Source organism: Myripristis murdjan, chromosome 20 (genome assembly GCF_902150065.1).
Source record: "Myripristis murdjan chromosome 20, fMyrMur1.1, whole genome shotgun sequence".
NCBI lineage: Eukaryota > Metazoa > Chordata > Actinopteri > Holocentriformes > Holocentridae > Myripristis > Myripristis murdjan.
The window spans coordinates 26,904,168-26,918,130 of record NC_043999.1 but is presented as its reverse complement, the minus strand read 5'-3'; the positions used below and the strand labels follow the sequence as shown (position 1 = coordinate 26,918,130).

Below are 13,963 nucleotides of genomic sequence, written 5' to 3'. Positions count from 1 at the left end.
GTTTTGGGCCCACAACACAGGTTGTGTACAGTGAGGCCCATAAGACCAATGCAGGCCCAGGGTCCTCAGTGTTCCTGCCCCCAGCCGCTCATCATTTAAGCTCTGGCTCTCACACTGACACTAGTTCTGACCCAGGCTGGCACTTTGGTGATGACATAGGCTCTAAGCCAGTGGTTCTCAACCGGTGGGCCATGGTCCAAAACTAGACCACAGGTCAAGTCTGAGTGAGAATGGCAAGTGGCGGAAAAAAAAGAACTTTGTTTTAAAGTCAAATGGAGAGCCAATACACCGCTTTTATTTTAATCTACATTTTCCCACGATTGTAGCCCTGATTTTCTTTCTTACCTACAGTTTTTGGAGCTCACCAACAAAAGCTTCAGATCAGAGACACATTGGCCTTGGCCTGTGCTCACAAATCGGTGGTCAAGCTCTATGTGTGAACTGTTCAAAGACGCGAGGCGATGCTTCGCCGACACACATCCCAGATATCTAATTATCTGGATCGCTTGGCAAAGAGCCACAGCCAATGATCCAATGAGAGCCCAAGACATGAGGGCTCCCTGAACCCAGTCTTATCATCTCTCTCTCTCTCTCTCTCTCTCTCTTTCTTTCACTTTCAACATGGCCTCACAAAAGTCTTTTTCATTCAGTCGTTGTATTGGGCCAAGGCTTGCAGCCCTTGGCTGCTATGAAGTGAAAGAAATCCAGCGGTAGATCTGTTTGAGAGTTGAAATCATCATATAATAGAAGCACATTTCATCTTTATGGCCTCTATTCACTGACTACATGTGTGTTCAGCTTTGCAGCAGTTGTGTCATGTTAGGGTCATGGATGTAATGTCTACAGGCAGCATGGCAGCCAGATTTAGTTAGTTTGAAATGTTTTTCTGAATGTCTTTGGTTTACCTCGGCTGTGGCTGAGTCATGCCTCTGTTGGAATAAAGATTCACTCTAAAAAATGTAATTGGTCTCCCCCCTCACATTTTTGTGTAAGTCTGTGGATTCAAACAGGAAACTGAACTCCTGATGTAATAAAAAGGCTGCCTTGGGCTGTATATTCAAATAGACACAGAAGTGGTAAGACAGGTAACAAAAAGGCAAAAGGAATGATCAAAACCCAAGAAAAAAGATACAAAAATACAGCCTAAAAACAAAGAACAAAAAAATGCTATGATACTCCAGTATATGATCAAGTACAATAGTCCCATGTTCACTGAAAACGTCTGGGCCAAAATGTCGGCATCCATACTGCACCTGGTGGACGCAGTAGCACTGAATGCCAGACGAAACATGCCTGGTGGACTCTGGCACTGAGTAAGAATAACCCTGCTATTACATTTACAGCACTGTTCACTTTGAGTCATGATTGTCTCTTGTCTGTTACTCACTCAGTACACTAGGAATGTATCAACTTCAAAATAAACGGCAAATATCAGTTAACACTTGTCATACTTCTTTAGTCCATCTGTGCAGTGGCTCTTTAATTAAGATTTTTGGCTGATGTATATTCAGCTCCTACAGCTAAAGTGTCGAGTGACTCCCTAAGGCTGAAGTTAGTGTATAAACAGAGTTAAGACATTCATTTTCTAAAGTGAAACAGAAAAATCAGTAGTGCAATTTTCTGTGCATCAGTTTGTGATATGCTGTGTGTCTCTTCACAGGGTATTTCCTCTACCATCCAGTTAATTTAAGAAATAATTTCTCAGACTTTCATAAATTAGTCTGATCTGATACTTTTATATTTGTCTCCAGTTCTCCATCCAAGTATGTTCAAACAAATTAGGTTCTCAGTTAGAAAAGCTGAATGGAAGTTTAGTGAAGAAATGGCACAAAAAATCACATTGAAAACAAATTTGTGGAATGAATGTAATAAATGAATGGTGTGGTCTTGTTGCAAAAGCAGTTAAAATGTTGTTTTGGAAGCACCAACATGTCTATACCATATCTGTTCACCAAACTCCTGGACTGTCTCGTTCAGACTCTGTCGTTTTTCAACATCAGGTCTTCTAGTGCTGTGTTTTTTAAATGTTCACTATCTCCAAAGCTGTGGAACACCTTGCCCAAAGACATTAGCCAGGCAGGCTCAGTGGACACTTTTAAACAGCTCAGAACAGCTAGTTGCACTTTTCATTTGTCTATTTTTATTTGCAACTATTATTTTATTTTGATATAATAACTTTTTGTATATATCATATCATATTGTTTACTTTTTTTTTTTTTTTTTTTTTACATTTTAATGCTTATAAATGTTTGAACATTTGTCCACTGTTGACTTAATTTGTCATTTCTTGTTACTGTTTTAAATTGACTTTAATTCATTTTTTAATTCAATTCAATTAATTCAATTATTCATTCAATTTTAATTTCATGTTGTGTAAAGCACTTTTATGTGCTCTATGAAGTTAGTAGTAGTAGTAGTAGTATTAAAAGTAGTGGTAGTAGTAGCGATAGTAATAGTTGGCATGCCAGAATTATTGGCAAGTGCATCTTTGTTTTCATTTTCAAATGAAATATGGCTGAGACCAGTTGAGATCAAAGAACAAAACCAGTCTTTCCAATATTTACCAGTTTGTGAGAGATACTGTGCTCTCTGTTGAATATGGTTTTTGCCAACTGCGTTCGCTCAGCAGTTTGATATCTAGCTCACCATGTGACTCTTTGTCTCCAGTTAAACAGGAACCAGCCGGTGACGGTCCATGATGTCCTGCAGATCCTTCGGCTTCATGTCTCAGTGCCACAGTGCGACGTCTTTGGTTACCTGAGCATCGACCACGAGCTGGTTGTCCTCATTGCTCCAGTGGATCAGCAGCCAACACCACTGCAGGTAACATACACACACATACATTTGTAATCTAATTTTGATGTGCGTGGCTTTCATCAAGCTCTCCAGCCCATACCACTACATAGGCCGTTTGTTCCAGTCCACTAATAGAGTGATTCCCAAACTATGGTACGTGTACCACTGGTGGTATTCAGCTTTGCTAATCAGTATTCAGCTTTGCTGAAAGGTGTAACAGCTTGTGTGAATGAAATGAAAGCTAGACTAATGAAAATCCTTTAGGGTCACTTCCCACCAGATGTTTTGTAGGACAGTAGTGGTGCTATCTTCCTCTCATTGTTACTGAGTGCTGGATACTGGCTGGATGCTCCAAATGCTAACTGTTAGCCTCCTGACATCGAGGTGGACTTCCCCCCAGCTAACATTCTTTAAAAAACTGTTTAATAGCCTGAAATAGCTGGAAAAAGGTTCACCATCACTGTCCTACATAACACCTATGGGGGGGAGTTAAAAAATATAAAATTTTCAAAATGGGTGGATTTTCCCTTTAAGGCAGGATGAGGCAGTTTTCTTTTAGAAAAGAAAAGGAAACAGCTATGGATGAGCACACATTGTGTCAGCTTTGGTTTTGTTTACACTGGTTTATGCTTAAGCGGGATTGCAGCGTTGGTGGAGGTGAACCTCTCTGATACTCTTGGACACACTCACGGTAGAGAGTATTTGCTGTTTTGTGTGAGCAAGTTTAAGACCTTCAGCCACTTGAAACCTCTGCAAGACCCACTGCAGGATGATTCAAAAACACTCGACCGTCACTCAGGAAACAAGCCTATTCTATGATCCACAGGAAGTGATTTTTTATTTATTTATTTATTTTTATTTTTATTTTTATTTTTTTTAGAGATGCATGGTTTGTGTTTGGCAGCAGTGACAACAAGCACTTTCTCAGTCTTTCTGTGTGGACTGGCACACTCATACACACACATACACACACACACAAATACACACACAGCTACTGTAAATGCAAACACATCCAACCCCCAAACACAGTATTTAAGCTCTGCTAATTACCCACCTCTCCTCTCCTTCTGGACATGAATATTCATGTGTTCAGTGATTCCAGTGGTAAACTGAGGGGGAGGAGGCGTCTGTCTCTTTACCTGCTTACTGCACTTTCTCAGTTCATCCAGGTTCAAGCCTAAAACAACAGCCTCATACCTGCAGACCATATTATCTCTTCCAATTATGTGGCTTGAATACTGTTACACTATAGCATATAATCACAACCTGTACGCACAGAAAATCAAAATATGGAAATACTAAAAAAAAAAAAAAAAAAAAAATCATTGTAGTGGTTACCTTCCCGTAATCAGATTCTTTGATACCGCGTGATTTAGTCATGTTATGAACGAACCAGTGAGCAAATACTCTCTCTCTCTCTCTCTCTCTCTCTCTCTCTCTCTCTCTCTCTCTCTCTCTCTTTCCCTCTCTGAGCTGTCCTCAGGCTAGTGCTAAGCTGCTCTTTGAAATCTAATCTGATCCTAGACCATAATCAATTTGTGCTCAATTGCCCTCATATAAAAGCGACTGATCATCTGATAAATTAATATGTTGGGAAGGGGCAGGAACCAGTGAGCGGGAACTGAGACAGTGCAAGAGAAGAGGGAAGGAGGGAGGAACAGAGGAAAGAAACTGAAGAAAATGGGGGAAATGAAGGAGAGAAAGAAAACAAGATACAAAGTAAGGGGATAAGATGGTGGATTAAACAGAGATTTGGAGGGGAGAAACACACAAGTCAACTTTTCACATCTAAAGCTAAAAATGGCAGGTTTCCCCATTAAATGTGATTTTCACTGCACAACAACCATAATTATTTAAAGATTCTGCTTCTATTAAGCGAATGTAGATCTAGCAAATACCCCTGTATTCTCACTCAGATCACCTGCTTCCACACGTGACTTTGGTCAATTGTAGTGATCTATATTGAGAACTAGGGGTGACTGCAAAATTGAAACTTGAAATTTGAAAATTGAACTTTGGTGGAGTTTGGGGTTGTCCTGTATAATTGCTGGGTGTGATATGAGTCCTCTGGGTGGTGTAATATCATTAGTTGCTCCGTGCTCCACTGGGCTGCTACTACTTAAACCACATGAATGAACACAAACAAAGGATTAAGCCAATAAAAAAAAAAAAAAAAAAAAAAAACAGCACCCATTTTTTCAGTGTAATTACAATTATTTGTGAAAATGTTATCAGGTTGTTTCATCCTGGAGCAACATAACTATGCAGAAGTTTTCTGCAGAATCTGCAACATCTACTTTCTAATTCAAATATGAAAATAGCAAACATTTATTTAAACATTTATTTTCCGCAAAAAAAAATGACAAGACAGGTATTAACCCCCTGAACCCCAAACCCGCCGGCGGGATAGAAAGACATGTATTTTTTAAAAAATCGCCAAAATTCAATCATTTATCATAGCTGGAAGCGTTAAAAACCTATTTTTTTTGTCGGAGTTTGAATTTTCCGACGGTCCCTGAATGCAACATGTCCGACTTCGGTTTAGCGGTAGAAAAAAGGACGAAACTAAGGCTAAAAAAGCGATTTTTCATTCGAATCATTTTATTATACATGCTTCATTCAACAATTCGCCAAAAAATAGTCGTTTACTCAATCCAGATCATTCAAAAAACAGAAAATTCTGTGGTCTTCAGCGGATCTGAGACATTTTGATTGATTCAGGTGAGCCCAACAGTCGCGTGACAAAAATTCACTGAATTTCAGTGTGCAGGCAGCAGTAGTAACATGGAAGGGCGCAAGGCGGTAAAAACGGCTAAGTTTATACAGGTTGGAAAAATGTTAATATTTCAGGAAATAAATCATGTGAAGCCCTACTTTTTTTTTCCTGGATCAGTGACACTTGTGGGCACCTGAAAAAATGTTCTGTACGTTTATTCCAATGTTTCTCGACTTTTGTAAAATAAATTATCAAAAAAAATCAGTTTGCCTTTTTTATTTTTTTATTATTTATGGCACTATAACTCTTTCATACTATGTGAAAGACATTTTTGAAAACACCCAAAAAACACCCAAAAACTGCTTGGGGTTCAGAGGGTTAAAGATAGCTCTATGCATGAGTAAAGTTTCACAACAGACCTGTGTCTCAGAGGGTGTCGGGGTTCCCAAACCGCCCTGTCCTCCTGCACTCAGCACCACGGAGAGCTCAGCTTGGGTGAGGTGCTTGTTGTCATTTTCATTTATTTCAGCAATTGTACTTCCCTCTTGCTGAGACAACATTCACACCATCACAGATTTTTTTTTTTTTTTTTTTTTTGCCGTAATTGGCTTTCTGACTTTCCTATGACTTTTTAAGGTCATTTATTCAGTTATTCAGTTCAGTTCAGTCTTTTATTGTCCCAAGGAGGGAAGTGGCCTCGGCTCAGCACTCACAAAACACACAATCCCAGTCAGCTTTGATTTCAGCTGCTGACGTTCTCAGCCATGTTTAGGTAGTGGACATCTGTCAGAGTATTTTATACACGGCACAGCAGCTGCCCTTATATAGTGTGGGGGGGTGTAACCTTATGCTAATAACAGAAGATCAGACACATGCCTCCCGTTTACCAATAGGTGGGATTCATCATTCAGCAGAGCTGGGTGAGAGCAGATTTGGATGGTTATGACGAAGATGCTCTCATGGTATACTCTTCTGGTGTCCTGCGTGGGCGTGGCCCTCTCACACCCACGTGACACAGACACAGGAAATGACTCGACAGCGAGCCGTCTCTTCTCTGAACTCAGTTTTAGAGTGTTTGGTGAATCTGAGTTGACTCCTCATTTTTTTCTCTTAAGAGAAAAATTAGAGCAACGTAAGAGAATGTTGCTGCATCTGGTCTAACAGTCAGTCATAATCAACCTAATCATATCCGTCACACCAGTGATGGCTTGAATCCCATGACACAGAATGAACAAGACCTGTTTTTTTGTTTGGTGTTGTTTTGTTTTTTGTTTTTTATCATGAAAGGGCAGTATCGGCCCTATAAATCAGTCTAATCTTTCTTTTCATGGCTTAAGAGACCAGGACTTGTGGGAGTGGAATGCAAGCAGGATGTCCCTGACGTTCTATTTAGGCTTTTGTCGATGAGCCTGACTTTTTTTTTAATCTATTTATTTAGTTGTGCTCAAGGTCTGTGTACCCTGCTGAACAATAAAGCCATTCAGAAATGCGCTGACCTTGCAGCTATTTTCCCGGAGGAGGACGATGTATTGAAAAGAAGCATAAATATATAGGCCTTTGGCGACAGAGAGAGACTCAGAATCATGTCCAACATGTTTATCTCTAGTACAGCAAAAGACAAAAAACTCTGAATGCACAAGATTAATGAACAAACACAATAACAAAAAAACGTACAATTTCCATTGTATTGTTTTTTATTGCATTTGCATTTTTTTTATTATTAAAGAAAGCTGTATTTATTATAATTATATAATTAAATATATATAATTAAATAATTATATAATTATAATTATTTAAGTGTAAGATCAGTGATGCTGGATTGATGTCAGAAATGTTACCAAGAAAGTTACAAGAAAATTGACAGAACATTACCACAGAAACAAATTGTAAATGATAATAATAATTATTATTATTATTATAATAAATATCTAGAAAGAAAAAATATTTAGAATCATTGTAAAGACATATTAAACATGACAAGTACAAGACAATTTACAACCGGCCGTGGTGATGATGAACCGGACTGACCGGCATGAGCAAGGCACCAAGTCTGACAGGCCCTCCTAAAGTTTTAGCTGCATGTGTAAGACAAAAATCTGACTTTGAAACTCGCTGGAAAGAGTGCATCATCATCATCATCATCATCATCATCACACTTCACCATGAGATAAGAGACAGAGAGTGAGAACAAAGTGGAGGGAGAGGAAAGGCACAAGAAAGATAAAATAGCAGGGTTTGACCAATCTGGGTTTTTGAAGGCAGATAAAGAATAAAGCTGCCAGGAGATGATATGTGAGCCCACATTCATAATCTTTGTCAAAGAAAATATTTTTTTTCCTGATTGTTCAACAATGTCACATTGAAGATTTCTAGATGCATCAGTTCCCTGTAAGCCAGCAGGACATATTTGGGATCACTGGACACCTTTTTATCTCCACTAGAATTTCCAATAATGTTCGGGGTTCAGAGGGATGGAATTGAGGGTTGAAGAGGTTACTTCAAATATATAGCTGTCCTATAAATCTGGATATGTGGCTGCAATATAGAGTAGCATTCCTTTATAGATGCTATAGATGTGTCCTTCTTGCCTTCTGATTGGGTGTGGTGGCTGGCACGAAAACCTTGGGTTTGGTCACTGTGGGGGAAACGGAGCTCGACTATGGTCCTGTCTCTGGTTGGGTTCAGTGAAAAATATGAGGCCCAATCCACACTCTGATTCAGACTGAATAACCTCTCTGTTTTCCACTCCATTGCTCAGTCTGAAATAGTCCCGGAGTTGGCTGATTTTTGTAGGCGAAGGGATTTGAATCCAGCTGACCAACCAATCACTAGTGATTGACGTGTCCAGCTGCTGTGACGTAGTTTTCAGCCGACACAGTAGTTTATTCACCTCACAGTGCTACTGCAAATTAGCCTAATTGAGTAACGTACTCACTGACATTCAGTAATGTGTGGAGGTTTTGTGCCGTTTATGCCAAGGGAATTTGTTGGTCAATTTGTTGGTTCAACAAATACAAGAGTTCTAGATGGTCAAAAAACAGCTGAAAACCATTAGGAAGAGTGATGCAGTGAAGTCGGGCTCATTCTAGCTCTGTTCCAGGGACTTAGTTTCCATGGCTAGCCTGTTGTTAGCCTAACCCTGCACTAACTGAGCTAGGCTAATTCTGACAAACAGACCAGCAGGATGATGATAAATGAAATAGCTGATAAATGAACTTTTGCCAAATCCCATCAGTAGAGCGCAAAAAAACCTCTTCCCCTCTCAGAATTGTCATCAGTGCATGGCGTTGCTCTGCTTTGAGTGTTTTTAGTTTTAATTTATTTAAAACGTTGACAGCAGCGCCTATAACTTTATCATCCATTTTATCATGTCAGCCAGTGTTATCTAATATGCTGCGATCTGGCACTGATTGGCCCAGGTAGTTTTTCATCTGAGAAATCACACTTGAGCCACAAGTGACCCACTGAATGTTTTAAATGTGAACATAAGATTCATGGGTCTGGAACCAGGCTGGCCATTTTAGACCAACAACATGCACAGTTCCTGAGTGAAGCTTTAACTGTAAACTTTGCCATGGTGAAACACTCCAAAGACACGCCTCTGACTCAGCATTCAGCTCATGGGTCACTAAGACTGAACCCCAGTACTGTGATGCAGCCACATTTTCTGCATACTTGTGAGGAATCTGATCAATCATGGTAAGGGCCTCACATTGACTGTGAACTATTGATCAATTCCACAGTAAAAATGATGTTTTTGTGGCACAAGAGAGAAGAAGAGAGGGGGTCAGGGGACGAGCTAGTCGGAGGGAATCAGAGCAGGGATCATTTTCTTGTAATTTCTTGTGTTTCCTCTCTCTGGCAGATCGAAGCCTGCAGTAAGGAGGCTGAGAAGATCGATTCCCTCATCAACTATGCCAGTCCAACGCTTGTCTCCCACGTTCCCCTCTCCGCTTTCCTCACCTCCGAGACCAAGACCTCCACCATTCGCTCGTCCGGGCCTGCTCCCCCCTCGCCTCTTCCTCTGGGTCTGTGCCTCCTCCTGGCGCTCCTCCTCTCCGCAGCCTCGGTCCTCCACTAGGCCTGCTGCTTCTGCGCCTGCCTGCCTCCCCTCCACAAACTCTGGGGTATGAAAGCATGGATGGTGTGGGACATCATGAGGAGAGCGGTGGGTCCTGGCCACGGTTTGGGTTGGGGCAGCTCGTCGATTGAGCAGGAGACAGCAAGAGAAACCTTGACATGACAATCATTCCTATTGACTGTGACTCACCTGCGTTTCAAACAATCAAGGTGGTGGAAAAGCTATTATTATGAAAAGCTGTTGTGTGAATGGTGTTATTGAGTGAGTGAGAGTTAGTCACTGGGTTTGCCTCCAGTGAAGTGTGTGTGTGTGTGTGTGTGTGTGTGTGTGCATGTGCGTGTGTGTGACCTTTAGGAAACAATTGACTTCGTACCAGCAGTGTTTATCCATTAATCCCAGCAGCAGCCTCTCCCTGTAAGCTGTTATGTGGGAATGTAACTTTCATTACTCGCTTTGTCTCGCTCTGTGGCTTTGTGAGTGTGTGAGTGACTGTGTGCGTGTGTGTGTGTGTGTGTGTGTGTGTGTGTGTGTGTGTGTTTGTGTGTGTCGGCTTGCATTTCTGAGACAGACAAGGACGAAGTATTGCAGATGTCTACCAGCACATCTGCCTAACACATAAGCCTTATTCTCCTGCCCACACACACACACACACACACAAACACACACACACACACACTGATTGGTAATTCTAAATTCAAACTTTTGTATTCAATGATGAATTTTGATCAACATTATATGTTTAAGTGACAGTTTTAACATTATGATAAGTTAGAGAGCACAATCTGTACCACAGTGCATTATGTACATAAAGGTGGGCTTTATTTGAAGCTAGAGTCTGAACCTCTAACCTCAGCAGTGTTAGAGCCGTGCTCGTGGACTGAGCCGGCTCACATGAACTTAATCCATTCCCCAGTCAGCTGTCGCCACCGACCAAATAAAGTGTCCTTTAAAGTCAGACATGGTCAACTCCAGACTACAGAGGCATAATGCATTCACTGAAGGAAAAAAAATCTGCCATTTTGTTTGCTCTTTTTCAGAGGTAATGACATAACTCATATCTCAGACTCAGAGGTCTGAGAAAAGTTTTCACTGAAAAATCTGCCCTTGTTTTCTAAATTAATGAGAGAATTATCTTAGAATTCTGGGGAAACTTTTCAGCTCTGCTTTCCTGAATTAGATATTTTTCTCAGAATTCAGACAATCATCTCAATTTCAGAGAAACAGGGAAGAATTTTTTCGATTCAAGTTTTCTCTCGGAATTATGAGATTATTATGTTGTTAATTCAGGAAAACAGGCAGACGGGCAGATTTTTTTGTTTCTCAAGAGAAAGCAATGCGTCTCTGTACCAAACAGCCTGGATCACGGCGGCGTCCAGGTGACGCTTCATGTTTGGTTTCACACGTGACTGAAGCAGCTCAGAGTTGGAGCGCTAATCGAGGATGTGACCGACGTTCAGGCCATTTCTCAGTTCTACCTGATAACATGGACATGACCCACCCAGCAGTAACCCTGGTAATGCTGAACAGGACGCAGTGTTCCTAATGCATCACAAGCACAGTTAGAAGCAAGATGATAATTATAATCAGAGCTGAATGTTGTCAACAGAAGTGGAGAGGTCGGATTTCTGAATGGGCCAAATATAAAGCTGAAGGTAGTTTTCTAATATTTGTTAGATTATTATATTGTTAGAAAACTTAAAGGGCTAGTTGTGTGAAAAAAAAACTGCTATTATTTCACTTCTTTCCCAGCTGTTGTGTAGGACAGCAGTGGTGCTGTCTTCCTCTCAGTGTTACTGAGTGCTGGATACTGGCTGGTAGCTATCTTTAAGAATGTTAGCTGGGGGGAAGTCCACCTCAATGGCAGGAGGCTAACAGTTAGCATTTGGAGCATCCAGCCAGTATCCAGCTCTCAGTGACAGTGAGAGGAAGAGAGCACCACTACTGTCCTACAGAACAGCTGGGGGGAAGTGAAATGACCTAAAAATTTTCAAAATGGGTTAATATCTAGGCTAATTTTCTGGTAATGGGCCTTTAATCTGCTTGTACTAAATCTTACTGCATTTCAAGTGAAGTGTTCCAGTGTTGTGATTTGGTGTGTAAGGCGATGTGCTTGTGATGCCTTATTAGCACAGCTTTTAGCTCAGTGTTTCCCAGGACGCTCACAACCCCTCAGTCCAAACGGACCATTAGGACTTCAAATGGTGTTAAAGCCACGTTGTCACTTCCTCTGTGTGAGGCCAGTAGCTCTGAACAGCATTAAAAGGGATGGATGCCGTTCCTCTCTCTCTCTCTCTCTCTCTCTCTCTCTCTCTCTCTCTCTCTCTCTCTCTCTCTCGCTCTCTCTCTCTCTCTCTCTCTCTCTCTCTATCTACATATCTGTATATCTGTATTTATATAGATATTTAGATATGTTCACGCATATATATAGAATCAAAGGAGGAACATAGCCATTTAATAACATAACGACAATCAACTAATCGCTGCCCACAGTCACAGTGGGCTGAGAAAGTTTCCACAGTATGCCTCGCATATAAGTCTTATATGAAGTAATGAAAATGCAATAACTTTATTATTGTAATAATAATTTCTGAAATGTCTCTATATTTGATATGTTTCTGAAAATGGATGGAGATGATGATCTCTTATGTGCCATGTTTTTTTTAAAACAATGGTTTTTATTCTTCATTGCATGTTGACAATTATGAAGTGTTTTTTACTCCAGAATGTACTATAGTGTGTGTTGTCCTGTTTCTATGTGTTCGTCTTTGCCTATATAGCACAACGTGTCCCAGTCTCTAACAGTATTACTGTGCTAGGCAGCTTTGTAGCAGGGAACCCTCACCACGGCTCTCTCATCTATCATTATTATTATTATTATTGTTATTGTTATTATTATGATTAATAATATTGTTATTATTATTAATATGGTTATTGTTATGTTATCTGTTTGTGTCCTCTGGAGCCAACATTGTTTTCCAAGGTCCACTTGATCATTTCCTCAGTGTCTGAGCTGCATCCACATCATATGGGAATAACTGTCAGAATAACGTGTGTTAACGTCCTCACTCTCCTGAAGCGGCCTCTGCTTCCTCTTGATCAGCTTTTCCACATTTAACGAACCATACCAGTGAGTCGGCATGCTAGCAAAATGTATATTCTTCATGTTTCTGCTAATCTTTACCCAAAGCAAGCAGCCATATTTTAGAACTCCAATGTCATGTTTCCTCCCTTTTCTCCAGCCATTGGTTTCCATTCATTCCACTAAGATATGAAAATGAACATTCAAATACTTTGCTTTCCACAGCCAATTCTCAACTCTGTGGTTTATGAATGGCAATGACTCTGTTAGTCACAGAAGCAGACCATTACAAGCTGGGTGTTCCAGCCAAAAATGAATATTTGAAAACTGAGGGATTTTGATTATATGTTGTGAAATCTTTATTGCCCCTGCGTGATTTGCAGAATGGTTTGTTGCAGTGTGAAATGGTGGGAAATTAGAGTGAATGAGTCAAACATTCAAAATCACTGGCATGGTCCTTTAACGTGTGTACCCAGAGACAATACGTTTGCGTTCATGTTTTACAACGAGTTTGTGTTTTTTAATTTCCACCCTAAACCAGAAATCCAGCACACAAGTTGTGCGTTGCCATGGTTTTGTAAGACTTGATTACACAATCATTGTCATCAGGCTTTTCAGCAGAGGGTATTTCCTCATTGGAGATGCCAGAATTCTGGATGTTGGAGAAATCCCTTTCCAAATCCTGAGCTCCCGTGTAGGATTTAGCAGCTGAAAGCTTGGGCCAGTGGTGTTTCTAGTAAGAGGCTCACATCTCTGCTCTTTCCCATATAATGTGAATGCAGCATTATTGAGCTTGCATGGCACAATCAAACTAATCAATTGTCCTGAAAATGCAAACCCTTAGGCAGGCTAGAGGAATCAATCCAAGTAGCTGAGGTGATTTCCATGAAGACTACACCCAGGATTTGTGTAAGTCATTACCGCTGTGTTGTGGTCGTACCTGATGTGGTATCTGTTTCCAAATGGTAAAGGCTTTGTAAGGATGGTTGACTGATCATTTTAAATCTTCTCTGCATTGCATCAACACCATGTTTTACTCTGTAAAGGTACCATGACTTGCAAAAATGTTGGGAAAAAAAAATCAGCAGAATGCATATTTCATGAAATATAAAAAGCAATACTACAACCAAACAGTGTCTGTGCTGCATTTTCATCATGCACTGCAGTGAGGCATCTTCCAAACAGCCTCACAACAACCAGAAGAGCAAAGCAGAGTTTCAGTTTTTATTTTAGACCTAGGCCACAGTCCAAAAATCCAAATCCAGCAAAGAAAAAAAATACTCTCTTCAGT

General features: G+C 40.5%; 1 protein-coding gene across 1 annotated transcript in view; it reads left to right on the top strand.

Moving 5' to 3' along the window:
- Positions 1 to 11,348, top strand: part of reck (reversion-inducing-cysteine-rich protein with kazal motifs) — an 87,416-nt gene extending 76,068 nt beyond the window's left edge. Inside the window, exons 20-21 of the mRNA XM_030079847.1 lie at positions 2,668 to 2,823; positions 9,378 to 11,348. Coding sequence (XP_029935707.1) covers positions 2,668 to 2,823; positions 9,378 to 9,593 — 372 coding nt within the window. The 3' untranslated portion in view covers positions 9,594 to 11,348. The remainder of the gene's footprint in view (positions 1 to 2,667; positions 2,824 to 9,377) is intronic.
- The last annotated feature ends 2,615 nt before the right edge of the window (positions 11,349 to 13,963 follow it).